The 27,911-nt window shown below is 39.0% G+C and overlaps 1 protein-coding gene across 1 annotated transcript; it reads right to left on the bottom strand.

Annotated features, from left to right (window-relative positions):
- CHODL (chondrolectin) lies at window positions 1-27,911 on the bottom strand. The gene is made up of 7 exons (XM_075494453.1): window positions 27,647-27,911; window positions 11,178-11,490; window positions 10,222-10,379; window positions 6,803-6,850; window positions 6,336-6,419; window positions 4,538-4,640; window positions 1-382 (listed from the first exon to the last, which is right to left on the bottom strand). Exons 1-7 carry the CDS (start codon window positions 27,909-27,911, stop codon window positions 298-300), a joined length of 1,056 nt encoding a protein of 351 aa, XP_075350568.1. The 3' UTR covers window positions 1-297.

The following is a 27,911-nucleotide window of genomic DNA, read 5'->3' as shown; positions in this document are numbered from 1 at the left end:
ATTTCCCCATAAAAACTTCAAATGATCTGTTCATTTCGTTGCTCACAACTAGCTAACTTACATCTCTTCGCAAAATAAACACATACCCTTTATTTAGCATGGCATATTTTGTTACTGAATTAATAATCAAACATTATATAAAAATGATCTGAACATTTGCCTCAAGGGGGAGCTTACAGTTCATTCCTGTAGATCCTTTGCATTTTCAAGCCATTCCAAGCTAATGTTCTTTGATGACATTATAATACATCCTGACTGCAAAATGTTATTTTTGCTTTGTTTTCAGTCAGTAAATCATTATACCTCCATGCTACTGTCCTTCCTAGGCGTCTTTGAAATCCATAGCGTGGACTGGTTTGGACTGGTTTTTGTTCTTCCTTTACTGAAAAAAAAAAAAATAAACTATTTTCAGTGCACGTGTGCCTTTGCAGTCCTGATTCAGGTTTGTGATCAGACCTGGGTATTTCACCCCCTATTTGAAGGCCATCTTTGTTGCTTTCATAGGTTCCCCATCCACAAAAGGATCTTGCCCCTGCTGCACCAAGCATAGCACCGCAGCGGTGGGTCAATGTAAGCAACTGTTACCAAAGTTACTGGACCACCCTGCTTAGCAGCAGTCCTCCCAGGAACTGAACTGACTTAGCCCGTTATTTTTTTTTTTTTCCAGTTCACATTCAACCACACCTACTCATACAGAGTGGTCTTTTCAGAGATGGGTGTGGACACTGTTTGACCAGGGTGGTGGGAGGCTGGGTGCTTCCATTGTCTGGGGGTACGCATGGGGGACGGGAGCACACATGCCCCCGAGCCCATGTCCAACGTGCTCAGGGTGCAGCCCACCCACCCCAGGGGCTACGGCTACCCTGCCCACGCACCTCCTGCAGCTGCACCCTCATGACCACGGTACGCTAACGGGTGCCAGTGTGTACTGGTATGCCAGAAAGCCTCTTCCCTTCAGGGCTTGACCTAACTTCTAATGAAGTAATGGCACATGAATCAGACTCCTAGCAATGAATGACTGGTAGAAAGCTTCCTTAGCTCTAGTTTTCATTCAAAACTATCAATAGTAGTTTCTGTGTTTGGCGTTTTTTTAATAAAAAAAGATAAAACTGGTTCCAAAAGTACTTGCTTTGCAACACTGCAAAAATGTTCACTCTAATCTGTACAGGGAGCCGCGAGGCACCCTGTAAGTCGATGCCAGTCTTTCCACGTGGCTAGTATCTCTGCTACGACTGCCACAACACACCACCTTCCCTCACTTAGATGGCAGATGACTGCACTGCAGTCTACTGAAAAGCAAAGGCACTTCATGAGCCACTGCAGCTGCATTTCAATCAAAATGTTTTAGTCTCTGGCCAGAATATTTCACGCTGATGTTTTTTTCCAATTAAGCAAAAACCAGAGGAGAAGAAGTAGCCCTACATAATTCTGTAAGTTGGAAACCTGAGAGTCAAGATCCCAACAGTCCTATACATTCAGCTTTACTCCTTTCCTGGTGTGTAAATGTAAGTGAATCTGAGTTGATTTAAAATGTACTTTGAGGGAGCTGGACGGTACAGTACTTTTTAGTCCCTCCAGACTTACCTCCGAAGTCCTAAAGTAATGCATTATGTACCTGAGCCCATTGGAGTAATTGAAAAGACTCCCATTGGTTTCAGTGGACTTTAGATCAGGCCACAATGCTATAAACAAAGCAATTGCAATGAATTAAGTAGTTTCAGCACTTCTTTCTTTAAGAAACTGATTCACTACTTCCTTCCAGATTAATACAGCAAAATCAGGCATATTTTGTAAATTAATGATGAAATGCTTTGAATGGAGAGTCCTTGCCACACAGCAGGAACAATTTCTAAATACCTTGGATCAGAACTTTAGCTTTATAAAATGAGCTTATCTTCAGCGAACCTACGCTGATTTTCAACAGCTATACATCTGGTTCAGGAAATAGGTTTTAGTAAGAAGGTAAGGAAGATGCAATAAATAGCTTGAGCATATCACTGTTTTGACCATCAAATGCAATCATAGAAACTGAGAAATATACCAGGTTGGAATTTAAACTTTCTGCAAGGCATTCAGATGATAATGGAGATGGGTCTTTGAAGCAGTTTCTCCTTGCTTCCCTGGAAGAAATGAAAGGGAGAGCATCTAAGCATGAATGAGCTGATCATTTCTACTAGCTACAGGGAAGATGTTTTGCTTTGCCTTATTACTACCCTTTAAGAGCCCAACGCCAGGCAAAATTAGTCATGACCTTTCAAGCTAGGCATGTCCTGGTTGGCCATGGATTGTGGCTTTCAGAGGAAAGGTCACCATGTTGTGGAAGCCTAAAAAAGAATGAGAAGTCAGGTTCATTTGGAAAGTTGGGGATCCCTCCTTCCCCAGCAGGACAGAATCCCTTTCCTAAAGCTCTACAGCGTCCAGATGATCAGTTCAAGTGGTTGCCTCTTTTTTTGATTTGCTTTTTACCCAAGAACTGTGTATTTGTGATGAACCAAAATTATTCACAAGGTAGGTCATATGTGGCAATATAACTGAAAATAGATGGGGAAACATTTTTTAAAAACAAAGTTCTGTTTCAACAGATAAAAAAGAAAATACTTCATTTTTGGTGAAACCAGAATATCCTCTTTTGACTTAAATGAAGTTTAAATAATTTTTTTATTATTATTTTATTTAATTAAAAGCCTTGGTGCAACCCAAAATGAACATTCTGAAAAACACATCTGTTTTGATTCAAATCCATTTCCTCCCTTATTTTTGTATCATTTAATCTACCAAACTAATCAGCTAACAGAAAAAGTACAATCTTCCAAGCTGAATTTCCAGTATCTGTGTCATGCAATTTTTAAGTCTTGGAAGTTCAGAAAAATTACTTCTGGATGAACTGCTATAGCATCAAAGGCCTGATCAAAGCCCACTGAAGTCAACTCTACTATTTCTATTGATTTCAGTGGGCCATGAATCTCTCATTGTTTTCCCAGGAGTATTCGAGAGCTGAACCTTTTCTGGGGAGAGAAAGAGCTGCCAGAAAAGGTATGAACACGTATGTCATACTTACCAAGAAATCCAGGTCCATTGTAATACGGGTTCCAGAGTTAGATTACTTATATAATTGCTATTGTTATATATATGACTCATTTATTACTCTTTTTGCTTTACTTTTCCAACCTTCTACAGCCCCAGCACTGAGGTTTGGATACAACCTTTCACAATAATGAATTTGCCTGCCATAAGACAGGTTGGAAAGTGCACATTTTCCTTTTTTTAATAGGGAAGTGCATAACAAAGACACAATCTAGTTTATGATGCAGACCTCATAATATCTTTTCTTTATGTTCACTTCTTTCCATGACACACATCACTAACGAGTGCTGCAAACATCAGTGTACACTCACTCATACAGATATAAGCACGCTTGACATTTGGAGTGTTTTCTCACTTGAAATAAGGTATTTCAGTTGTTTGCAGAAAATGCTAAATAAAAACCACAAAGAAAAAATAAAGACTAAAAGTAAGGAGGAATTTTTTTTTTTCTAATTTCCTAAAACAGTGATGTCATATTCCTTACTAGTACTCCTGCTCTTCAAGAGGGATAACAGCTTGTGAATCTGTTATTATTCTTGTTATTTTACCATAATAGTGTTTATCCATAAAACATATTTCAGTTTAAACTTTTTTGGATTACATTTACTTGAGAATGATTCCTAAAAAACCCTGCAGAATGAAAAGTATCCTTGAAAGTTTCAGAAAGATTAGTTCAGAAAAAAAAAAAAATTATATGTTGTCATATCTTGGTATATCATATTTTGAGAAAGATAAAAAGTTCAAAGAATTTCAAAGCATGGATCAAAACATATCCTGCTTCATAGGCTGAAATGTTTCCTATTTGCATAATAATACATCTGTTTGATACTACATCTATGTATGCATATCTATTTATTTTATGCATGTCCTTTGACAGATACATGATGTACAAAGGAGTTGCACTGGCGTGTGGCTCAAAACATGTTTTTGCTTTTTGTTTTCAATTTGTCTGCTCCAGTGGCCCATCTGTTCCTCGTATGGGATGTGCACTGCAACAGCATTAAACAGCTACTGGCCCCTTAGGTTTATTCTTGGAAAAAACTGCATTTTTGGTCAGAAACTGAGGTGAGTCCTTGAGTTCACCCTGTATCAGTGAGGATCCCACTATTATTCCCTGAAGCCCAGATGCTGTATAGGTGGTAATCATGATGGAAGAGGTGAAGTAAAAGTGCTGACAGTAGCTCAGCATATCAAATGGTCAGCAAAGATATCTTCTTCCGAAACAGGTGAAGTCCTAATGGCAATATACTTTGAGATACCTGGAACTATCCAAATGTATTGTGGAAAAGCCTGATGGTGAATGTTCAGCTGTAAATTACTTGGATTTTAATAGATGAAAAGATGCTTATTTGCATATTTGGGGACAGATGTAAGCAGTCTTTCAGTATTAATAGCTTGCCAATGGAAACATGAATTCTGCATTATAAGACCATTTTGGATTAGTATATTTTACCTTTTACGAAGCATCTGGAAACAGCAAGTCCCAAAAGCCACCAGTATCAACAGCAGTAGTGGTATAGTAGGTATTACAACGTAAATTAGATTTGGAATTATACCTACAAGACAAAAAGTTCTCATTAAAGTCTCCCATGTTGAAATACTCTTACCCACGTGAGCAAAAATCTGCAGTAAAATATCAGAAATACATTAAATTACACAAAAGAACATTTATACATTCCTTCTACAGGAAGAGCTCCAAAAAGATGACTCAGCAATATCAAGAATACAATAGTACTTCTCCAGCAATGTGCAAAACATATCTTAAGGACTTAAATTCTGATATTTTCTACATGCATCAGTGCGAGATTTCCAATTTTATAAATGAAAATTCAAATATTTAAAGAGGGTATATTTCACAGCCTATTATTTTTACAGTCCATATAACGTCTCTACTCAGTGGCCCTTACATGTTGGATTCCCACCCATGCAGGACCACAAGAGGAACAAACCCTGCTCTTGTCTCCCCATTCCCCTTAGAAGACAAATGTACACTGTCCTTGACTAATAGGGAGAGAGCTAAAGGTGCTCACCTGCAGGTCCCTGGGCAAAAGGAGTGGGAAATGGTACAAGCTGGCACTCTTTTATCTGCCTAGAACAGAGGACGGGATCTACAACTTCCAGAAAGGGTATGACTGTTTTTCAGTAACTATATGCCCATGTTTTATAACAGTATACATTTAACGTACAAATTGTGGAGACTTTCTTACCCATTGTCCTCTTTTGAACATATTTTCACTAGCAAGTATAAATGTGAATGTTCAGGTTGGGTTTGTTTATGAGTTTTAGATAGAGAGTCTTTGCACGGTTTGTAAAAATAGTATTATTGATTTCAAAATACAGTTCATCAGTATATCCATTCCTCTGGAGTTACAAACAATGGGAACATCAGTCAGGAAAATGGCTCAAATTCAGCCAACAAGCGTGGAAAGGGAACGCCAGCTTTCCATAATCCCATGCTGTAACCCTGTGAAATCTTGAGTTGCTCCTCAGAGATGTACAATTCCTTGAATTAAGCCATGCTACAACTCTTCATGAACTGCAGGACTCCGTTCAGGACATAAATTGCTAAATGAAGGAGCTGGGAGCATTACAGTAAGCTCCTAGGCAGTAGGTATCCCTTTTCAAAATATCAGGTGCCATCTCTGCTAGAAATCTCAGCGAAGCATTTAACTCCTCTTAGCACATGGTATTCCTTAAAACACAGGGTACTTGGGGGAGCTATAGCACAGTGCTTATTCTGCAGATAACTGAAAACTTCATGCCCTATCTGTTAGGAAAGATTCATTTGTGCCTTTTTTGTCAGCCCGGGGTATCAGATATAGAAGATAATGTATGCACCATATGTTTGTTACACAGGTTGGGGAAGAGGTGGGGAGGAGATGGAGAGAGGCAAGGCATGGGTTACAACAGCCTAGAAGGAGACGCTCCGCAGCTGGGTGAACACGGGTGAAATCTTGCATCTTGACAGAGACTCATCAGGGTCAGAGACAACAGTGCAGATTTCGAGGACTGCTAAACTGTAGATTTGGATCAAAGTTTGGGGAGACACGGAAATAATTTGTTTCCACAGTTACGAAGAGGACTGACTAAAACTTTTGAAATGTTATTCAAAAGTATACTTTTTCAGGGCACTTCCTGGGGACATAGACCGCTTCCTCCCATTGACAATAATGGTAATTGTTAAAGATTAATTTAACTGAGTCCACTGTTAATATTTTTACCAGAACACCCAATTCATATGAACACATTACCTGTTTCAGTAGCAATAACATGATACTGATCTTCTGGTTTGCTTGTGTCATAAGGCTTTCCTGCTGGCACTGTTGGAAAAATACCTGAAAAGGATATCAGACATTTTAGGAAAACAGTGAGTACAAAATATGGCTGTTATGTTGTTAAATAAATTAATAGTAATTACATCTTAATTTATATTGGAAAAATGAACATTTTCAGGATTGATTAAACTGCTGGATATAAACATGTAAATAGGATTTTATTGCAAAATTAGGATTACATCTGGAACAAGAATTATGAGCAGTGCTATTCTGAACAATAGCCATATATTTGTAGCTATTGCTCTCTAAAGGATTCATTTTTCCTGTGTTCCAGTTCTAAACTACAGTTGTTAAACCTGAGTAATTTTGGAGGTTCTTGTAAGCTATCCTTATAATTACGTATTTACCATTGCAACTCAATTTAATGTTTTGAAATTTCTTACCATAATCTGGCTCTGCTCTGTCTCCTAATTCTTTTTCTAAGACATTATCTGTTAAATCAATATTTGAAATTAGTTGTTGAAGAATGAAAAGTGTGTGTAATAAAACAGATGTTTTCATTATTTTGCATGCAGTATCACAGAAATGGATACATTCTCCAAAACACTAATTGCTTAATTCTTCAGCATTTAATCTTCTTACCAAAGACTATTTGCAAACTACTGTCAAATCATTTCTAATTCATACTTTTTCACTACTTACAAAAGAGCTATAGTTTATTCTAGTTCCAATTCTTGGTGGCCTCTGCTAGGTTACTGGCTAAATCACTGAATCCCTTAATTTCTTATGCTGAATAAAACTCCTAACATATTCAGTTTCATTTGTGCAGATAATCCTAAAACAAAGTAAAAGAGGAAGTGTTCTTGATTAATACTTAAATCTTATTCACATTTTCAAAATAATGCTTACAGAATGTTGGCTATGAAGCAAAACAAAGCAGCACAAGTTTGTGAGGTTAGATGCCAGCTTCATATAGTTTGGTTTTGCAACAGACAGTCCTAAAATACAAATCATGGGCACTAACACATCACATGAGGAAGTGAAATTACCAAAAGAGGAATGATAGTATCATATTTCTTGTAATGTGTCAGAAACTGGAGAACCACTTCATGGCTTTGAGCTGCATTGCAGAGGCTTGCAAGTTTACTTATGGCTATTGTTACAACTAAGAGTTTACGAAGATTACAGAAATAATTACCTCATATTGAAAGGATGGGCATAGGAGTGAAATCTGCATGATTGTTTGAATACCATGCTTTTATCATAAGATTATATTAATATTATAGTGCTATTAGCCTGCAGTTCTGAGTGTCCTGATAAACACAAAATGGTGGGAGAAATCGAAGGAGCAATAAAGCCTACTAGAACAAAGGCAATGATTTCATTTACTGTGGTAAAAAATGGCTACATTTGGCCATATATAAAGAAAGATATCAAAATACTACAAAGAACTGAGTTGCTGGCTCTAGACAGCAGAAGAGGAGATGAGTTTTTAATTTGATTGCATAATCAAACCTACAGGAGCTGGACAGGAACTAAATGTGGTTGCAATTACCAACCTATAATTAAATTTAAGATCGCTTGAATGATCAATATGATCTAAAGCCAGACTGAACATTGCAACAGTAAATGCTGTCAAGGGAGGTAAGTATAAAAAGGGCTTAGAAAAATGGAAGTCACTACCAGAAATGTAGTTGCTGCTTGAGTAAGACTTCCTAATAAGTACTGCCCTGAACTTGCTGCAGATACAACTGTATGCAACTTCATCATGGTCACCTACAACCTCTGCGTTTTGGCCTATGACTGGTATCATACACCAGATACTCAAAACAGACAGGAAAGTTGTGAAAAACAATATACTCAGTTAACAAAGCGAAATTTAATACGCATGTGGCACTTCAATACTCCTGGTAAAATTGATGTATTTTGTATTGCAAATGGCTGGCTTTGAAGCTATTACAGCGATTTGGAAGAGGGGGAAGGTCATTTGTAAGTCTCACTAGGCTTTAGATAGCAAACATAATTTTCTTACAAACACTATGGTACTTTCTTCAGGCAGTGAAAGAAATGTCATATACCTATTTATATATATTTATGCATCTACTCTTCTTCTCCATGTGATAGAAAAATACATTTCTGGAGAATAGGCTCTTTTCCTAAAGAGCACAATTCCAACAGCTTGAAAAGTAAATAGCTACAATTCAGCAGTCCTGTATTTAGCTGCGTAACAATGTCAGTCCTAATAATAATCTACCTATATATTGTTTGCCTTATTATATGCCCCATTATACACTAGTAATCTGTTTCTACATAGTGAAAGAAATATAAATTCATTTTCATTGTTACTGTTATCACTTTGTTTTCTGCCAATCCAAAATACTCTGCATTTTTTCAGATGGTGAAAGCAATAGGAAAAAACAATTATCACATCACAACTAGAATGGTAAGTAGTTCACTATTACAAGGTAATTATTTCACTTAAATTTGTTTGTTTTTAAAGATATGAAATACACTTGAAACTGAGTCCTCTTAATCAAACCTGCATTTTCTGACATAAGAATGTTATTTTAACAACTTAAAACATTTTTATTGTGTTCTCTTATTTCACAATAATTGTGATCAGTTGTAAAAGTAATAAAATTGTATATGTCACAGTTCCTGAAAGAGCCATGTGAGCAAGGTGATAACTGATCACCATAAGACAGAGATAGTCACCAATAATTTTAGAAGCAGGAACAGATTTGGGGGTAGGGGTAAAATTTGTGGGTATAAAATGTGGGGGTATATCAAGCCTTCCAAGTATTTAATATTTGCTTGCAATATTAGTTGCCATTAATACCTCCATTAAGATATTAGACAGTGAGAAAGCAATCTATCCACCAAAACTGGAGGAAGAAAATAGCTTGGATCTCTACAGACAGACAGATCTCTGCAAAGAGTGTGATTATTGCTAGATGGTGAACATAGAGAAAGCAGGTAGGAAACTGCAAAATTAGGTAGGTCAAATAGCTGCTAAGAGTAGGATTTCATATGCATTCTGACTTTCAGCTTAGTTTTTGACAAGCAGACACACCATAAATTATTTGAAAATATTTGCATGTTCCTGCTGAAAAACATGTTTTCATTTACTCTAAGTACCACCAAAAGTAGAAACTGTTACAGGCTCAACTTGAAAGTTTACTTTTCATGTCCTTTCTCTGTTTGCACAAAGTTCTACTTTATAGTTTATATAGTCTACTGACATATACAGAACCTATGTCATATCTGGAAGTGCAGGCGAATTGTTTCAGATCTGGCTTTTTCTGTCACCATCTGAACTAGTGTGCATCTGCTTTTCATATCTATAAATCTACATGTATGAATGCAGAATTTTATTCCTGCTTTCTGGACTTCTATTTTCTTTCTTTATGTCAAAACTTTCAGAAACAGCCACCACACATTAAGTTGGTATAAAATGTCAGAGGTCTGAAAGTGCAAGGATATTGTAATTGTTTTACAGTAGGATCAAGAGATGTCTTGGTCATCCTACTTGATAACGAGCAAGGGAAGTAGTAAATGGCCACTTAAAACAGTTTGTGGAGTATAAAATAACTAGTGAATGAGTTAAATCAAAGTAAACCTGGGAATGCATGACAGTGAAGCTAACCTTGAAAACATTCTTATTGGATACAGATAGGTTTACTTAAATTACCACTAGATTTGACATATCACATCCCCTGTTAATGTCAGCTCAGCCACTCACACACTGAAGGAATCAGTACCACAGGCCACAAGACATCTGCAGATTCCTTCACAAAACAAAAGGCAATTGTTTTTCTAAGAAAGTGTCCCACCTGTGAAATATAACTTTAGTTTCACCTACCTGGGCCATACTTGCAGATAAAATTGTGCTTCATGTTGCATCTATCATCATTCCATTGATAAAGGTATGGCCCTCCCAGACCAGGGTTTGCAGTTGGCTGATGATACATCACAACACAGGCTTCGCTTCCACAGGAAGGCTCATCTGTATACCAATTTCTAGTTGTACACATAAACACAAACTTTCAAATTTTGAAGGTAAGGTTCACCAGAATGCCAAGGAAAAGAGTATACATCAATGAAAACATGTCAACCCCAATGCCCCATCCTCTTCAAAGATATGCTGCATTTCCCACAGCTCCTCTGGGAAAGGAGTTTAGGGCCTGGGCTCCACATCTCTGGATCTTAAAAAAAATTCTGACCAAAGCACCTCTGCAGAAATAACACCCTACTGCTCTGCTACCTGTTTTCCTTCCTATCTGACTCTTACCTGTCCCGTTGTCCCGAGCCCTGTGAGCTGCCGCTACTCTGGCCTTTTGCTTAATCAGGAAATGAAAGGCTTTTCAAAAGACAGGGTAAAACCAGAACAATTTAAGTAGCATGCATTAATTTACTTGGTGGCTGGCTCCCTGATCTGAGGTGGCCAGAGTCTTGAAGAATTTGTCTGCCTGCTTTCAGACCACATCCTAAATCCCCTATGTGGGGCAGAAAACCTCCAAAAGCCAAACAGAGGTAAACTCATGAGATGGGAGCAAAGAAAATTGTAGGCTGAAGCCACACTATGCCATCCTCTTACAGGAATGAATTTGTATTCATTTCTGTAAATGAAAAATTCCTTGAATTTTTTGAATTCAAAACCCTGGTTGCCAGCTCCCCTTTATATGGAGAAGTTAAGGAGGGATGCTACTAATGTCATGGGGCAGCGAGTCTTCAAGGTTTTTTCTAGAAGACTTGCTGGGCATTTCACTCTCCATTTCTTTCCATGAAACCTCTCAATAAGCAGTTTTACAGACTTACCTGAATGGTGAAATACTTCCATCAGCCCACTGGTAGAGGTCAGGGCAAGCACTTGAGGTGGCTAGTCCATCACCACTTCTCCACAACCCAATCCAGAAATCACCATCAGAAATCCCAGAGCCTGACTTCGTGAGGTTTTGCAACATGTTTTCTATCAGTTGCTGCTCAGCTTCACTTTCCAGGCTCAGTAAGGCCCCGCCATCAATTTCACAAGCTTGGCGGGCCTCCTGAAAGCCCACACGTCTAGACAAGTCCTGGAAATAAGCTAACTTGTAACAAGAACGCTTGAGGTCACCATAGCACACCTTTTGACCTGAAAAATATAAATATGAGAGTGTTTAGAGTACAGTAATGAATAGCACGACTGAAAAAAAAAATATAGCACAACTGAAAAAAAAATATAGCACAGCATGCATACAGTGATGGAGAAGGACAGCAGGTTTTCTCTTGTGCCCCTCTATGAATGGGCTCACAGTGACACTGCTGAAAACCTTAGCTTTAATTTAAATTACAAATGTCATACAGTTCATGGGAATCTATGGCTTTCTTCCCAAGGCCTGTGAAACTCTCCAAGACACTGAAAACTCCCACTAACTTCCAGAATAATGTTCTCTACTTTAATGACTGTACCATCAGGCCCCTCTGTTAAAGCCAGGATCTGTTGGGAGGGTATTTTCTTAACTATTTCATACTAATGCACTATCTCCACTTCTATTTGGTAATTGAAGCTATCTGATGAGAAAAAAAAAAAAAGTTTAAAATTCTCAATTTTAGTGGCAAGAAGAAGCTAGCATTTTCTTGGTTCTGCTATTGAACCTTGAGAGGGTGTATTCACAAGGACCTCATAGCTACTCTTTGCTATAGTGTGTCTAAATACAACCTGTAAGGGTGGGTGGAAGGAGTAAAGGTATCTGCTCATTGACTTTTTCAGTGCAAAAAGGGATAATGAGAAAAGGAGGAAACCATAAACAAAATATAGAGATACAAACCTGACAGGAAAACTTAATGGAGAAAAAGACAAGGAAAAAAACCTCGTCAGATACACTAATTGGTAGGCTATCAAGAAACCACAGGCAAACAGGACTTTGCAACTTCATAAGGATGCACACCTGGGGACCCAGGATGTTGGGGGGGTTGGTGGGACTATGTAGTCTGATGAGGGACCACGCAGGGTTAGGGAACGGGGAGGAACAAAGGGAGAATGGACAAAAAGGGGCTGGTTGTGTGTAAAACAGGGGGAGTGTGTGTGGGTCTGGATGTGTGCCTTCCCTAGTGACCTTCTATCTCTACCAGCCAACAAGGAGGAGAGGACTTGGCTGTCTATGTTTATGTTTTATGTGCGTCCTGCACATGGGTGCTGTTGAAGGCAGCGCCTTGTCTGTGGCAACCTGTGATGGCCGTGTCATTGTCCTGTCTGTGTGGTGCTGGGATACCTGCTCAGCTTTGCTACTGGTTGAACCAGCAAAGGGGAAAGCAGCAGCCAGATCCCCCAGCTCAGAGAGAGGCCTTGGGTACCGGGGTGGGCACCCCAGGCAGGAGGGAGTCCTGGGACTGGAGGTGCTGGAGGAGGCGGTCACACACTCAACATCCCTTAACACAGCCAAGAGAAGCTCCAGATATCCCAATACTATCCAGACACCATGAAGAAGCCCTGTGATGCTTTCAGAAAGCACTATATCTACTGAATTCACACCAGTTTTTCCTTGCCCTTCAGAGTTATGCCTGTGGAAAGAATCAAAAGCCAAATGACGAAATAATTGGTTTTTTCCTTCCAGTTCTTTGGCTGAGAAAGAAATATGCCTTTTTCTTAAAAAGGAAAAATAATTATCATCTTCTTCAACTAGTGAGATTCTCTAGAGTTTATTCAACATATACAAGATGTGGAATGGACAAAGTCACTTATCAGCTGCAAATGAACTCCAGTATGTTTATTTGGGGACAGGAGAAGGGTTCTAAATATATATATTAAAAATATATATATTTTTATAATATATATATATATATAAAGGAATAAGCTAACCATCTCTTAAAAGATCAAGTTTTTTTCATTATGGAAATTTATCATTGGAAAAGAAAAGTAGGAGAGTTTATTTTGCTAAGTAAGAATTACTGAAGGATACCAAAGTAATAAGAATTACCAGGCATTATCTAGAATGTTTAGAAATCAACAGATTTTATCATTTTACTGGAAAATTTTGCAAGGACAGTATTTTATTGTACCATGTAAGCTTTGCATTTGAAAATCTTGTATTTACTCCCACTCGTAAGCAAACCCAGATACACGAGACTCATGTAAATAACCCTTTGGCTTTACCTTTGAACAGGTTTTACCCTGTTTTACCTTAAAAAAAAAAAAATTAATTTGTCACTGGGAAACAGCAACATCATCCTATAAGTTAAGCTGTACTTCAGTTTTATCAGGCCGTGTTTTTCTATACACAAAGAATAAACATAGAAGTGAACCAAGAAGCCTAAAAGATACAATAAAATTAATTCCTCTTGCTTTAGTGTTGCTTCATTTTCATATTTAATGACAGAGTAGCACAATTCCCATAGCAGATTGCATACAGCACAAGAACTGACAGAAGACCTCTATATTTGCAGAGAGCATAGTTTCAAGAATTTGCAGAGAACGAGCAGACTGTATCAAAGTTGCATGAACATAGGAACATAAAACCAGGATCATCTCATGCTTTTTAGCTAAATCTGAAAGTATCCCTTATTTGGGGGATCTTTTTTATTTTGAAAAGCTATCTAAATTATAGGGGCAGTAGGGATAAACTATGTTTAGGTTTCTAGTGTTTCCTATGATTCTTGTAACCTTTCTCAAAAGAAAAAATCTCTTAAACCTTTTCTTTATGACACTGTTCATCTGAGAGAAAGACTGTCAGTAAGAGAAGTGTCTTTGTGGTCTCATTCTTATTTAGGCTCGGCAAACAGACTTCTGAAAAGCCACTTGTTTATCAGTAATTAATCTGCCAAAATAATACAGGAATAAGAATAACCTAATGTAAGGACAAGCTTGTGCCACAGATATCCGAGGAAACAGCCAGGCTCCGAGATCAGGAAGAGACCGCCTATTTGGACTTTCTCTGATAATGTCCTGACAACGCTGTGTATGTCCCGATTCCTTTCCTGCCATTTCCCTTTATTCATATAGGTTAAAAGCCTTGCTATCAATGAATGCAGTAAGAGCCATAGTCCTAGCTGGGCAATAATCCTGAAGAATCAAGAAGCAGACCCTTTTTTACAGATGTATATAAAATAATGGGCTTCTTCATAAGACTTCTTGGAACAAAAAGAAAAACTACCCCTACTATCAAAGTAACAAAGTGATAACTCTAAATGCTCAAAAGCAGGAAGTGCAAGAATGAAAGTTGCATGTGAAATCGCAGCTCGTTCCCTTCATCTATAACATTGCGATTCAAATCTTGTGAATATGATCACAATCTTTTTATTTTCCCCAGGAGCTCTGTCTCATTGACAGGATAGAGCGCACGGTGGAGGAGGGGCTGGTCAACATTTTAATCCTCGCCACTGGGTGAGTGACTATGGCTTATTGCCAGAGGACACATATGTACATAGCAGTGCAAACATCCAAAGGCTAGCACCGAATTATGTGGGACACTAATCATTTATAAGGAAAAGGGACCACACCTCTCCCTGTAACTAACGATTGGATTCAAAGCTTGAATTCAAGATGTATATGCAGAATTATAGACACCTTTGCCCATTGTCTTGTTCTTTTTATTTCCCAGACAATTTTTAGAAATAAACTCTTTTACAATTCCTTTCATTCTGTGCACATACTCCTCCTTGACACCAAGTAGTAAGTTATGAGCAAAGTCGGGTATCAAACTATCCCCGTCATGATTTCAGTCATGCAGGAACATTCAGTCCACTGAGATGAGTGGGCTGACCACTACAGATCTTAATTCCTGTGCTGCGCCTCCCTTTCATGGGAAAATAGCTAGCTTTCCATGTATAACACATGCATCCCCTCCCCTTCCCCATGTGTTTCTCAGGTGGCTGAAGCGTCCCCCTCACTCTCTGTTCTCATGCACAGTCTCTCTCTTCTGTGATTGTCCCAAAACCTCAATCAAATGACCTCTCCAACAAGACAAATGCGTCCTTGCTGGCTGACCAAGCTTCCTCAGTGTACTTATCTTCCAGGCAGCTCCTGCACAGACTCACGTTGCCAAATGGCACGTGCTGTTTCTGCTATAAGGCTCGTGTCCGTAAGCCATAAGTTGTGCTGTATACTGGTCCAATACGGAGGTCAAGGCTCAGCTCCATCACCCACGCCAAGCTGAGGAAAGCAGGTGGAACCGTACGGAGCTGGGAGGGGAAGGACAGGCACTTGTGACGCACAACGGCAGCAGAGCTGTTCGATAGGAGCCACTGCAGCCCCTAACACGTGCCCGTTCTGTGGGGTCCAGTAACAGCTTGCCCCTGTTGTGCACTTGGAGCAGGAAGCCTCCTTGGTGTGATCCAGAATACAGATGTGAAGGCCCCATCTGTACCCAAGGGTTTATCTGAAAGGGTTAGTGAGTTAAAATCTTGAAACTTTGTGTGAAGACGTTTTTTTTTTTCTTCCCCTAAACTGATCTGAATCATTTTTGAGGATACTATTGTTACTGCAGGTGTTTGTGCAGGGTTAAATAACTCTAAAATCAAGTATTATAAAGTGAAAGAATTGAACAAGTGAAAAGTTGCGTACAATCCAACTCCTAAATTACTTCTCTTTCATTTGTTGCTCTCTACACCTGTGGCAAAAAGAAATAATTTCCTCCTTACAGACTGATCATTTGTGCAAGAATATACCTCTAGAAAACAACGGAGAAAACAGCAAGAAACCAAGAAATATTTGGCATTAAGACCCATTTGGTGTGAATGAAGTATGCGATGCAGAGCAGTAAGCTTTCTGGAAGAAGCTGTGAATTTTTTTTGTTCTAGTTAATTTAGTCCCTGTGTATAGGCAATGACCTACTCCGAATCTTTTCTCTCTTCTTTTGAAGGGGGCTTTTATCTGCTGTAGCGGAGCTAGTTCAATGTGTTAATGGAAAACTGCAGTTGTGCCTTAATAGCTGGCAAATCAGTTGACATTTTAGTGCTCTTCTTGGAGCACACTGAGATGTCAAGTTTTCAAGCTTCATTTTTTACAGCTTTCTCTCACTACTAATTTCTGAACTACAAAGCAAAAAATAATTTACCAGTGAAAAATGACAGAATGGACCACATTGTATAGCTGACAAGATAAGTATGGAAACATTAACTATGGGCTATTTTACCTTCTAACATCTTTGCAGCAGACAAGATTCCACTGTTAATTCTAAAGCAACATTTGCTATTTCAACTGTATAAACTGAATTCCAATTTTTCTGTCAAAACTGAATAGAAACTAGATTTGTAAGCAAGTCTATTGGAATTAATCGGGCTAAGATACTACACAATGTGAATAAATATAGGCAAGTTAGGCCTTTGCAACCTTTCCATAAAATCTGCCCTGTGTTGCTTGAGAGATGAAAGAAAACGTGAAGGAAAACATTGTTTCATCACAGGATATGCAGAAAGGAAAAAAAGAAAAGCATGTTATTGTATTTAGTCCTCCCTTTAGCATGACAGCAAAGATCTAACTAATTAATTTAACAAGATCTAAGAACTCATTCTGTTTGGCCTTACAAATGCTCAGACAAGTTGAGGTTTCAACCAACCCTATCTGACTATCTGTAGATGTGAAGGTGGAGTGCTTATACCCTTCCCTGGAGTGTATCAGCTCCTTAATCCTTGACCCACCTTCCTTCATCCAAGCAGAACAGCCCAGACCCTGGTCAGAAGTAGGCACAGAAATAGGCAAAACACGCACCTGGCTTGGTGTCATGAACCCACACCTTACCTTTTCATCAACAATTGCTTTCTCGCCTGTTGAGGGAAGAGTGCTGTGCTGAAGTAACAACTAACTGACAGACAAAGACTGTTCTCTTTTTTTCCCCAGTTGCAAAACTGCAAGATTAGGTCTCCCCAGTTTCCTTAACGGAAATGTCTCCAGGTTTGTTCTTTCTACCTGTCCTGCGTACACCAGCCATACAACATAGCTCTGGCCTTAGCAGCTCTACTTGCCTACTGCAGAGAACCTGAACTGGCTGAAATTCCCTTGCATTCACTTTGTCCCACCATCCCGTTAGCTGAAGAAAGCAAGTGTACAGTACTTGCTCTGAGAAGTGCTAGCTACCATTTCCATCTATATGGATCAGTTTTCATCCTTGGGTGTCACACAGCAGCTCCATAGTAGAATGTTTTGATATCAACATTAAAACAGAGATAGCTTTAAGTTGAAATACTTGATACTTAGTTAAAACATCTCTGCAGATAATTCTGCAGGAAAAAAAAAATCTTCAAGAAAAGGAGAAACAAGCAAATTCTTAGCTGGTATTTCAATCAATTAGGTCTCCATTATATTTGAATAATGATACTTCATTAAACAGAAAGAATAGGTTCCTTTACGTCTGTCATGACAGAAGTTATAGCCAAATGTCATTTAGAAGGAAAACTACCGATAAAGTACCCAGCTCAAAGACTCATCTCCCTAGGAGCATCAGGCTCAGTCCTAACTACACCCCCATGGGCCGTGAGGGGCACGAAGGTTATCTTCAGTAACAAACATGACTCAGCTGGAGGTTTTGAAGATGTCAGGTAGAAGATAAGCTCCCTGCTGGTAAATCCCATCCCTCTTCCTCTCGAACCTCATAAACTAACCTACAGTCCAGGGTCCACTACCATTAGCATCCACCTAGATTAGTGGGGAACAGCAGCTGCAGGTGCATAGCACATGTGAGGAGAGAACAAAGGAATGCACAAAGCCTGCTGTAGAAAAGTCCATTATTTTTTCATACTGTGACTTTTTTCTTGCCAAGATAATGGATTCAGCAGAAAACACAGAGAAGCATTTGGTACAAAGGTATGTACAATATTTAACACTAACCAGAGGCCCAAAGGTCAGCATGAGGCTGATGGAGGCCTCTAAAAATAAAGTTACAAATTAGAGACACAAGGACTTAGATGAAAGTGATCATGAAATAATAGCAAGACAGAAATCTATGTAAATTAACCAAATATTCCACTGGCTAGATAATATTTCTTTGCTTGTGTTATGAAGACTAGTCTTGCTCTTGAGCTTGCGTGAGCACATTGACCTCAGGGGCTGTGTAACCCACATGCAGGACACTGAGCACAATCTGTTTTCACCTGTCCCCATGTCACAGGGTGCTCCACGCCAAGGCCCAGTAATGCACTTCAGAATGTGGCCAGTAAGAGGCTAAAAGGTATTAAATTTTCCTAATCACATTTTGATTCAAAGCTGATGCATCTTGTCAACTGACCTTTGTATTATCCAGTCAGATTTTGATTGCGTTCAGCTGCTGGTCATGTTTTGATATATTATGTTACTGCTGTTGATGTTTTACTGCATCATATTTGTGTCCATCTACTGAATTTAATTTGGTTTTTTGATGATTCATACTACTTTTAAAAAAAAATACTACTGTGATAAGATTTTATAATTACTTTCTGTCTTCATTTCTGATAAAAGCAAATTGCCATCTTCTCTCCCAAAGGTTGTAACACTGAAGACACATCGTTCTCTAGTTGAGTCAGTATTGAAATCACAGACGTTGCTCAGCTCATGCTCCTGAGCAGCTTAAGGAATTCTGTGTGCTAACAAATTTGCCATTCAAATACAAACTGCTATACAGATCATATGCCAGCCTGTATCTGTATTAATATCTTCATAGCCAATTCTTCCATACCTTAATAGATACTTTTTCCTCCCACCCTCCTAATAACCAAGTCTGCAGAGAGAAGAGACATTCATGATTGATTTATACTTTTTCTGGATTAGGGGTTATGCCTAATTGTCATAATACAGTTTCTCTAAAGTGATTTTTCTTTTGTGAAAAACTTTCAAAGATTCCAAGTCCCTTTTAAGGGCTTATACAAAATAATGGACGGCCACATTTGCCTATTAAGTAGCTGTACTTCAGGTAGATATGTGTACAGGCAGACAGTTTGTATACGTCATATCATATAGTCATTAGCATGTAGACAATGTCTAAGGTGGCTTAATAGAGGCTGGCCCCAACCTCTCGCAAGCAAAACTCATCTATTAGCCAGACTTCTTACAATACTTGTCGTAATGGAGTCCCTTTCTTGCTAAATTCTTAGGCATTAGCATGTAAAAATTATAGATATATAGAAAGCATGTACAAAATGATAGGTAAAAGGCAAATTCTTTCTATTCTATCTGAAACACATGCCAGATAATCTATCTTTAGCCAGTAACCACCCCATATCTTGTGAATTAGCAAAGATTATGATAGAGGTCCTAAGACACAAGCCAAACAGCCATCTCTAGGATTAATGCAACTCTTGCAGAGAGAGAAAACAGGGGACGATGGAAGTTGTAAGTAAAAAGAAAGTACTGTATTGTACCATTCATATAGAGATTCAGTACAGTTATGCAGAACATGAAGCTACACAAGAAGCATTTGTCCCAGTCCAGTCCCTGTCTTTATTTTCTCTTTTGCCATGTGAAGTGATTTTCAGTTCATTTATTGCTGCAATTGAGTTTTCACCTCTATGTCAGCCTTTACTAGTTATGCTATTGTGTTTCCAAGCGCTTTTGGGGACAAGGAGTTGACTTGGTTATTTCTGAATAACAACTGTTCTCAACAGACACATAATAGCTACACTTTTACAAAATCGAGCAATCAGAAAGGAGACAGTCTGTTTGTAAAGGAGCATTGGGCAGTGCTGATTTGAATATTAAGGAATATTACTTATCACTAACACCTGGATTTTGCCATCTGGCTGAATACAAATGCAATTAAATTGAAATCTGATAGCTTCCCTGCATATTGCAGCAAGACAGCTGTTAGTAAAATAGGTGGTTAAAAAATATACGTATGAACACTGATGCCAAGTATTGATCTAAATAGATTATTTTGGGGGAGATTTGTTAAAGCCTCTATGTGCTCAGAACCTGCACTCTTCTAGGTCTTGGGAAGATGCAAGCAAGGATTCCTTGTCCTGCAAAACATAGATAAGTTTTTCATTGTGTTGAATAAAGCACTGGGAGGATTTGTCTTCCCCAGAGCAGACTATAAGTTTGTCTGGATTTTCAAAATCAGGGATGTGTTGTTTCAGAGGCCAGCTTGTTCTTGATGTACTGGAAACTGGAATAGATGCCCTCATGAAAGGCTGCCATCTTCAGCAAGCAGCAATAGGCTTATTCACTCATTTCACAAAGAAAATAACACACACATTTATTTCTTATAGTTAGCTTCTCAGCCCTGGCACACATGGCAGGGATCTCAGGCCACTGATAATGGAGCTGTAAAGAAGTAGCTTGATGTCTAAATCTCATTAGAAGCTAATCAACACTTCATCCATAATTACCCTTGCAGGAAAACATACGATTACAATTATGTAAATCAATACAGGGTAAGTGTCTTCAACTGGAAAAAAAATATCCATTTTTATGAAACAGTTTTAGTCCCTGATTTGAGTGATATGTCAGTGTCAAAAAAAAAAAAAAATCTATAAAGTATTTCCCAAGTACTTTTTTTTTCATCCCCGGTCAAATCATTAAAGCTCCAACAGTCCAACAGTTTTCCTTTCTTCTAAGTGAAGCATACCTACTTTTTGGCATCAGCTCTGTTTCAGATATCTAGCAGATCATAAATTTAAAGCCTGAGATCCATTTAGCTTTTCCTGTAACAACGGTTTTCCTCTCTTCTGATCACGTGAATTTATGGGTCTATATCACAGGGCTGATCATGGCAGACAGCCACTTGCTTCTATAAGGGGCCAGTGCAAAACTGCACTGTCCTAGGGGTTCACGCAAAGTGCCAGCACAGTTGCCAAGACAACCCCCTAAAAATTGCCTTCCCTTTTCCCATGTTAAGAAGGAACTGAGACTGGTGTCAGACCGATATTTTTCCCTTGTCTGTCTTTGAGAGGTCTAGCGACATTGTCGCTGTGAGCAACGCAGGCTCCTTGGCATCACTGAGCACGATGAAGGCAATGCGCTTAGAAACTTAGCACTGGCATCCACAGAAACCATAGGCTTGCATTTCAATGTGGCACAATATGCATATTCCCAACTGGCAATAAGAAAACAGTCACCATGAGCATAGGACATGGAGCATAAACATTTTCTTTTGCAACATATACTCAGCACCTCAGTTTCCCTAACAACGAATTATGTTTGTTAAAAAAAATGCAAAATTACCCAAAGTATAACACTCTTCATGGGTATAAATAACCCTACTCACTTCCACAGACACAAGCAGGGAGGCCAATGATAACACCCAAATGTCAATGGAATCTATTCAAGCCTATTCAAAAGAAGAGGCAATACAATGTGTTAGAAAGATCTACACATCTACAAGTCTGCTCCAGGATGTGGATTATTTACCCAGGACTTAAAAAACCCCACTTACTGCTGAAGCTGTTAGCAGTGGTTTTGCTTGATTGTTTTCATTTTTCTGAAAAGTCTTATACAGACACACTAACATAATAATTTTTTTATATCTCACAGCCTAAAGACACATCGAGAGTGTTCCATCATTTCAGCTGTTTAATAAAACCACATAAACACTGACACAAACACTGACAAGACTGGCAAATTAAGTCCCTTCATCAATAGTTTCCTGTGTAGCTGTGAAGACCAGAACAGATTTGCCAGATATTTTTACGACAGACATAATATGGCAGCTAGTAAGTTGTTGTTAGCATGTTGTGGAATAGACTTGACAAAAACTGTACAGTCTGAATGGCTTAAGTATAATGCATGCCAGCCTAGGGGAGCAAGGGATATTCTTATTCTCCTGTCCCAAACCAGCAGACATTTTCACGCATACCTAATTTTATATACATCAGTAGACACCCTCAACAGGATTTCTCAGAGGCATAAATTTAAGTAATTCTGAGAGTTTCTGCTGATTGCTCATGTCTTATTTTTGTCTCTAGAAGGAAGTAGTTCATAAATCTTTAGTCATTAAAATATACTCTTCATCAATCGTTATCCAGAGCAAGCATCATTCTCTTTTTTTTCAGTGCAATTTTAATCCCTTTTTCCAAGTAAATGTATTTTCATGGATTTTTTTTACCAGATACCTGTATTTGCCACAGATGTAAGTAAAATTTATATATATGTGGATGTGAAATTATATTAATTTCCTTGGTTTATGGACTTAAAGTTTCCTAGGGTGGAACATCTTATATGCATCTCAGTACCAGAGTGCAATAGAGTGCCCATCTTTTTGCAGCAGTTCCACAATTAAAAGAGAAAGCAACAGGCAAGCCCTTGCTCATTCACCTTCTACTAAAAAAAAGTGGGAAAAGCTAGTCCACATGGGATCTTAGAATTGGCGACAGTTCACTTAAGGCAAAAATAGAAGGGACCTTTGAGGGGAGGAAATAAAGTTAGAATATTTTTCTCTTAGGGTCAATTATCCTTTATTATAAAAGTCAAATGGAGGTAAAGCATAATTGGTTAATTCACATCACATGTATACAATCCTGTATGGGAAGAAACTGTTGAGATAGATAGAATGGGATTCATCTCACCAAAATTTAGTCATTCACAATGTACCTGTCCATATCTGAGCTGGCTCACTGACCTCACTGTTTAGACAACTGAAAGAAACAGGTATTTTTAGGGTGTATCTGCAGTATTTTCAAGATCTATGTTAAAATGCAATTAATGCCATGCTAAAAATACTGACTTTTTTCCTTCACTGCTTATAAAGTGAGCCTAGAGTGATTAGCTGTATACTGCAGCTACATTTAGCACGTTTAGATAGAGCCATGCCAACTGTTTAGTTAGGACTCGGTATTTCTTAAGATTGCTTGGAACTGAAGGTCCTACTGTCTGTCAGTGGTGGGAGTGGGGACTGCTTCAGCAAGAGACTCAAATAATTTCCAACTACTGAGTGACAGGTATGAGTATGGGATTACAGTGTAGAAATTACTATCAAGTCATTGCTTCATCTTACTTATTTCACATTAGTACCATACATTCTTTTCTGATCCATGAGAGATTTGCAAAGAGAAAATCGTTATGAGAATTAGTTTCAAAAAATAGTGCTATACAGAGCACTTTATGAACCAAAGCATATTCTCCTGCAAACATCTTATAATCAAGAAGTCTGATCTACACAGGATCAAACCTGAACTACAGAGAAGTAAAGTCAAGGTACAGAACATGATTTCAACAATGTGAGAGACTTTTTTGCACCTAGCTGCTGCACTGAGACAGCACACCAGCCTTGTCTCACTGGGAGCAAGAAAAGCCATGTGAAAGACAAGTAGACTATCCATACTGTCCCACATGTTATTTATCACAGCTCCCTCCACGGTAGGTATTTTCTCGTGGGCCCATTAGCCAAGTGGGGTACTGGGGCTTGGCAATCATGAGTTTGAGAATTGCAATGCCTTCCTCTATCTTTGAACAAGGTACTGATAAGGAGAAGTTGTATTCCTGGAAAAGGAGCATGCTCACCTGAGACAAAATGCTAGAATTTTTCATCACTCTTTCCTTAGCCCCTGAATAGAGCCGCAGTCTGGCCAACCTGCATAACTCTCCCCCATAGGCAAGGTAAGCTTTACAGGTTGCTAAAGGGGGATCGCCTCTAATATAGAAGTCTGATTCCTGAAACTCATGCAAGTACTTTGGTATTTCTGCCCTGCTATAGAAGGACTCATCCACCATCACACATCCCAGGTTATCAAAACTATGTTCTCATCTATGAGTCATAGCAGTTTACCTAATACAAAGTGTCTTTCCACGGGGTATTATGGAATTTCTTGGTTAGGAGCAAGGCGTGTTTAGCAGAAACATGTATTATATCCAAGAGTCATCACCTCATTTCACTTTAAGAACCTAGATCATTGATTTGTCCCCAAGAAGACATTGCTCAGAATAGGTGCATAAAGAGAGGAATTAATAAAGGAGTCTAGGAGAGTTAAGTGCCCAACCTCCCTTGTAGCTCTTAAAGTCCCAGCTTTAGTGATTACCGAGACCTATAACTGAACAAAAAGATCTTGTACCATGTGGGCTTGCATGTCCATTAAAAGCTTTTCTAGTATGGAACTGAATGCTGGGCATTCACAACAAAATGTTGTGTTCAATACACAACTGTTGCATGTGTACCCTGTAGATGAGACCGGCAGTGTTTTTTCAAATTATACTGTCTCAAATTCTGAGCTACAAATGTAGCTTAAAATTAACAGTCCATGCCCCCCCCCAAAAAAAAAACAGTAGAAGGTTTCATCTACAGAAAATACTTGAAGTCTGACAGACAAAACTCAGGTGTAATAAGCAGGCCAAGCCAATGGAAATAAATCAAATTGTGCTTTTGAGAAAGGGTTTTTTATCTCTACTCAATTTATTACCCATGAAGATACTTCTTTAATTATCTTACTTTACAATATTTTATGACCAACTCAAATCCGGTCATAAGCTGTGCGAATGAATATATCCACATCCTTAAAGGCATCTGAAGAGGCAACCTTGTTGTTTCATGACCCAAATGTTTTTCTTCATTTAGTGTTTTATATATCCAAATACTTTTACACCAAAATAGATACATATTGCTTTAAAATACTGTATCAGTATTTAATCTATTGATGCATAGCATTAACAAAGAGCAAAATTTAAAAAGCCATAGCAACACAAAAAGACAGCAAACAGCAGTCATTAAAGTATGATGTCTATGATTAATACATAGGCTGTTAAATGATTAGTAATAAGATTAGCTTGCATCTTTCCTGCCCAACAGATACTTAAAGTAATTGCATCTTTGCAAACTGCATTATCATCACTTCATGGTCCTCATGATGTCATGGGACAGCAAGGCAAACTCAGCAGTTTCTCCTGAGCCTGCTTTGATTTTTTTCTTTAAGAATCAATTCTCTGGCAACACTAGATATTCTGATATGGAGGCTGTGAGCACTGCTCACAAAACATCCACCAAACTACACTAAAAATTACAAAGCATTTGTATTACTTCTCTTCAACAATTCCCAAATTAAAGATGACAAAGAAATAACACCTAAATGTGAATTGTGTGATGCAAATAATCATTCTAATTATATCCTAGGAAAATTAACATACTTGGAAAAAGAAACAGAAAACCTTTACCTAAGGAAATGGCATTTTGAAAAGGTAGATACTTCTTTCTCTGCCCTCTTGACACTGTGGTCAAAATGGTTGCAATTTTGTGATTATTGCTAGGTCTGTTGCAAACTTACTGCAGTAAATGGGAATCTTTCCACAAGGTCCAACCAGCACTCAAGTCAGTTGCAGGAACAGTTTCTATGTGAGTGATAGGAATTATATATTTAACTTATTTGGAATGAGAGCAGTGAGATTTCCATTTATTCCAGATTATCATGATTGAAGAATAAATTAGCAATTTTTCAGAAACAGGTCTGTTTAAGATGTAGACTTATGACTTTAAATGTAAGCCTGTTTAAGTCCAAACTGTTGATTCTTATATAAAACAGACAGATAAGCTAGATGGAAGTCAGGTGGACAGCACACACTGCCCAATAATTCAACAGTACTATTTCTTGTTTGAAAAAATGTCAACTACTACTAGTACTAGACCTATCCATGTGCATGTGGCAGGATAGGGCTGTGGTTCTTGAGAGAAAAAAAGAAAAAAAAAAGAGTTCTCCTGCCAGTATATATCAGAATATCCTGGCATAAGCATACTATATATCTTTGGCTGTTATTGTCTAGAGAATCTTTATCTAATGAATACAACTTCAGCTAATACACCTGATAATACATAAATGGTTCCTTCTGTAAGTGGCTTCAAATCCTCTCCTGTATTCTACCAGCCAAGTATTAGCCGCATAATACAGTGACATGAGACTCATCACATGCTTTGAAATGCTTCAGGGAAATATGGGGTAGAGCCTGTACTCTTTCAAAACCCCAAAGCCTTATATGCATCTAGGAACAGTTTGACTAAGAAGTATATACATATTACACATTTTAAAAGCTGGACCTCTACTCAGTTTGCTACATACGTCACTTAAATGCAGAAGTTTCAGCTAGAAGATTAAGGGATTGGGTTTCCTCAGCCACACATGGACTCCTGCACTGAGACTACTAATGCAAAATGCATCTCATGGATGAGTAAACTTCACTATTCCTTAAAATAACAAAGTGTTACATAGTGGTCATATAAATTGTTAAACTAAGAGCTTTGCTGGATCATATATGACTGTACAATTCACGTTATAACAGAGGAAGATGAAATATTGCAGGGTACTCTTCAGGCAGGCAAGCTTTTCCAAAATGTTGGAAGTACTGCTTCTTAGCCTTTGTTTCCTGGAAGATACAGTTTCACCAAAAGCCCAACAGCACATCTCAGTTCTGCACATGAACTTGCCTCAAATAAGACATCACCAAAATGGTCAGTGACCGTGCTCCATCAGCAACTAAGAAAATTATCTGAATTCAGCAACCAAATGTTTGCTACAAAAAAAAAACCACCTACAAGAAAAGTTTTCTTGACATGCTACCGTTACAGCCTCTGAAACAACTGTATACAAATAATTTGCATTGTTCTGGAATCAGTTTGTAAAGAGACATGTTCTTACCTGCATATACAGAGATTTACGCACATGGCTTGTTAACAAGTGCAGTCAAGTGTGTAAGTCTTTGTTTCAAGACAAATGTATGGATGTGCTTGCACACGCAACATGTCTCTGAGAGCCTGTTAGCTTTAGCTTGGAAGGTTTGACCCAAAGTGCAATTAAAAATAGCCTTTTCATTAAATTTAGCAGCTTCTGAGCATATGCACCTGTGTGCTGGAAATGCACAACGTGATCCTACAGCTCTTAAATTAAGCCTAAGCTCAAATGTTAGATATAGACTTCTGAAGTATTGTCTTCCTCTCGGTTTTGAGAGTTGTAGATATACCCACACATAACAAAACTATTCATGCTGCGTGCTCTTAGAAGTTTGCTTTTTCCTCCTAACTATATTAGAAACAAAGAAGAAACATTCCTGTATAGATGCAAACAGATCTCAATGTATAGCTGTTCCTCAGAAAGACACTGTAGCAAGTACATGCTCCACCTTTTAAAACAATGAAAACGGAGCTACATTATGCAGGCAATCAATCAAACCTAAACACCTGCCTGTCCAACAACACCGTATTGGCAGGAACTGACTTGAGACTGCTGCAGAAGTTTGACAGCCCCGCTTTCTGCCTCCGAAGACCCGAAACGGAAGGTGCTGCCAGCCCTGACGGCTGCACCAGCCCCAGGCTAGCCTCAGCGGGACAGGGCACGCTTACTACAGCCACGGCGGCAGCCAGAGCCTCGTAGAAGGCGCCGGGGCAGAGGCGCGCCCCGCCAGCCCTCGCCGCGCGCTCAGAAGTAGACTTCACAGCTCGCCTCCAGCACGCGGGTCACTTCACGAGTGGGTTTGGTCCCAGTTCTTCCCCTCGCTGGTTCCTGCTCTGTGCGCGCTGGACTCCCGCATCGGCCCCCGCACCGACGCCGGACACGATCCGGCCCCGCGCCTCCCGCGCCGCGCCCCGGCCCCGGCCCCGCGCACTCACCGCTGAGGACGCGCCCGGCCAGCCCCCCGGGCCCGCACAGCACGGCGGCCGTCAGCACCGCCGCCAGCCCCAGCCCGCCTCCGGCCCCCAT

This window comes from Mycteria americana, chromosome 1 (assembly GCF_035582795.1).
Source record: "Mycteria americana isolate JAX WOST 10 ecotype Jacksonville Zoo and Gardens chromosome 1, USCA_MyAme_1.0, whole genome shotgun sequence".
Classification (NCBI taxonomy): domain Eukaryota; kingdom Metazoa; phylum Chordata; class Aves; order Ciconiiformes; family Ciconiidae; genus Mycteria; species Mycteria americana.
The sequence above is the reverse complement of the archived record's forward strand: the minus strand, read 5'-3'. Positions and strand labels throughout refer to the sequence as shown.

Bases quoted from the DNA above. Each gene is read 5' to 3' on its own strand.
- CHODL (XM_075494453.1), bottom strand. From the start codon at position 27,911: ATGGGGGCCGGAGGCGGGCTGGGGCTGGCGGCGGTGCTGACGGCCGCC. The intron at 10,380-11,177 runs GTAAGTCTGTAA...GTGTACAACTAG, and splicing joins GGAAGTATTTCACCATTCAG to AAATTGGTATACAGATGAGC. The intron at 6,420-6,802 runs GTAAGAAATTTC...TATCCTTTTCAG, and splicing joins CAGAGCAGAGCCAGATTATG to GTATTTTTCCAACAGTGCCA.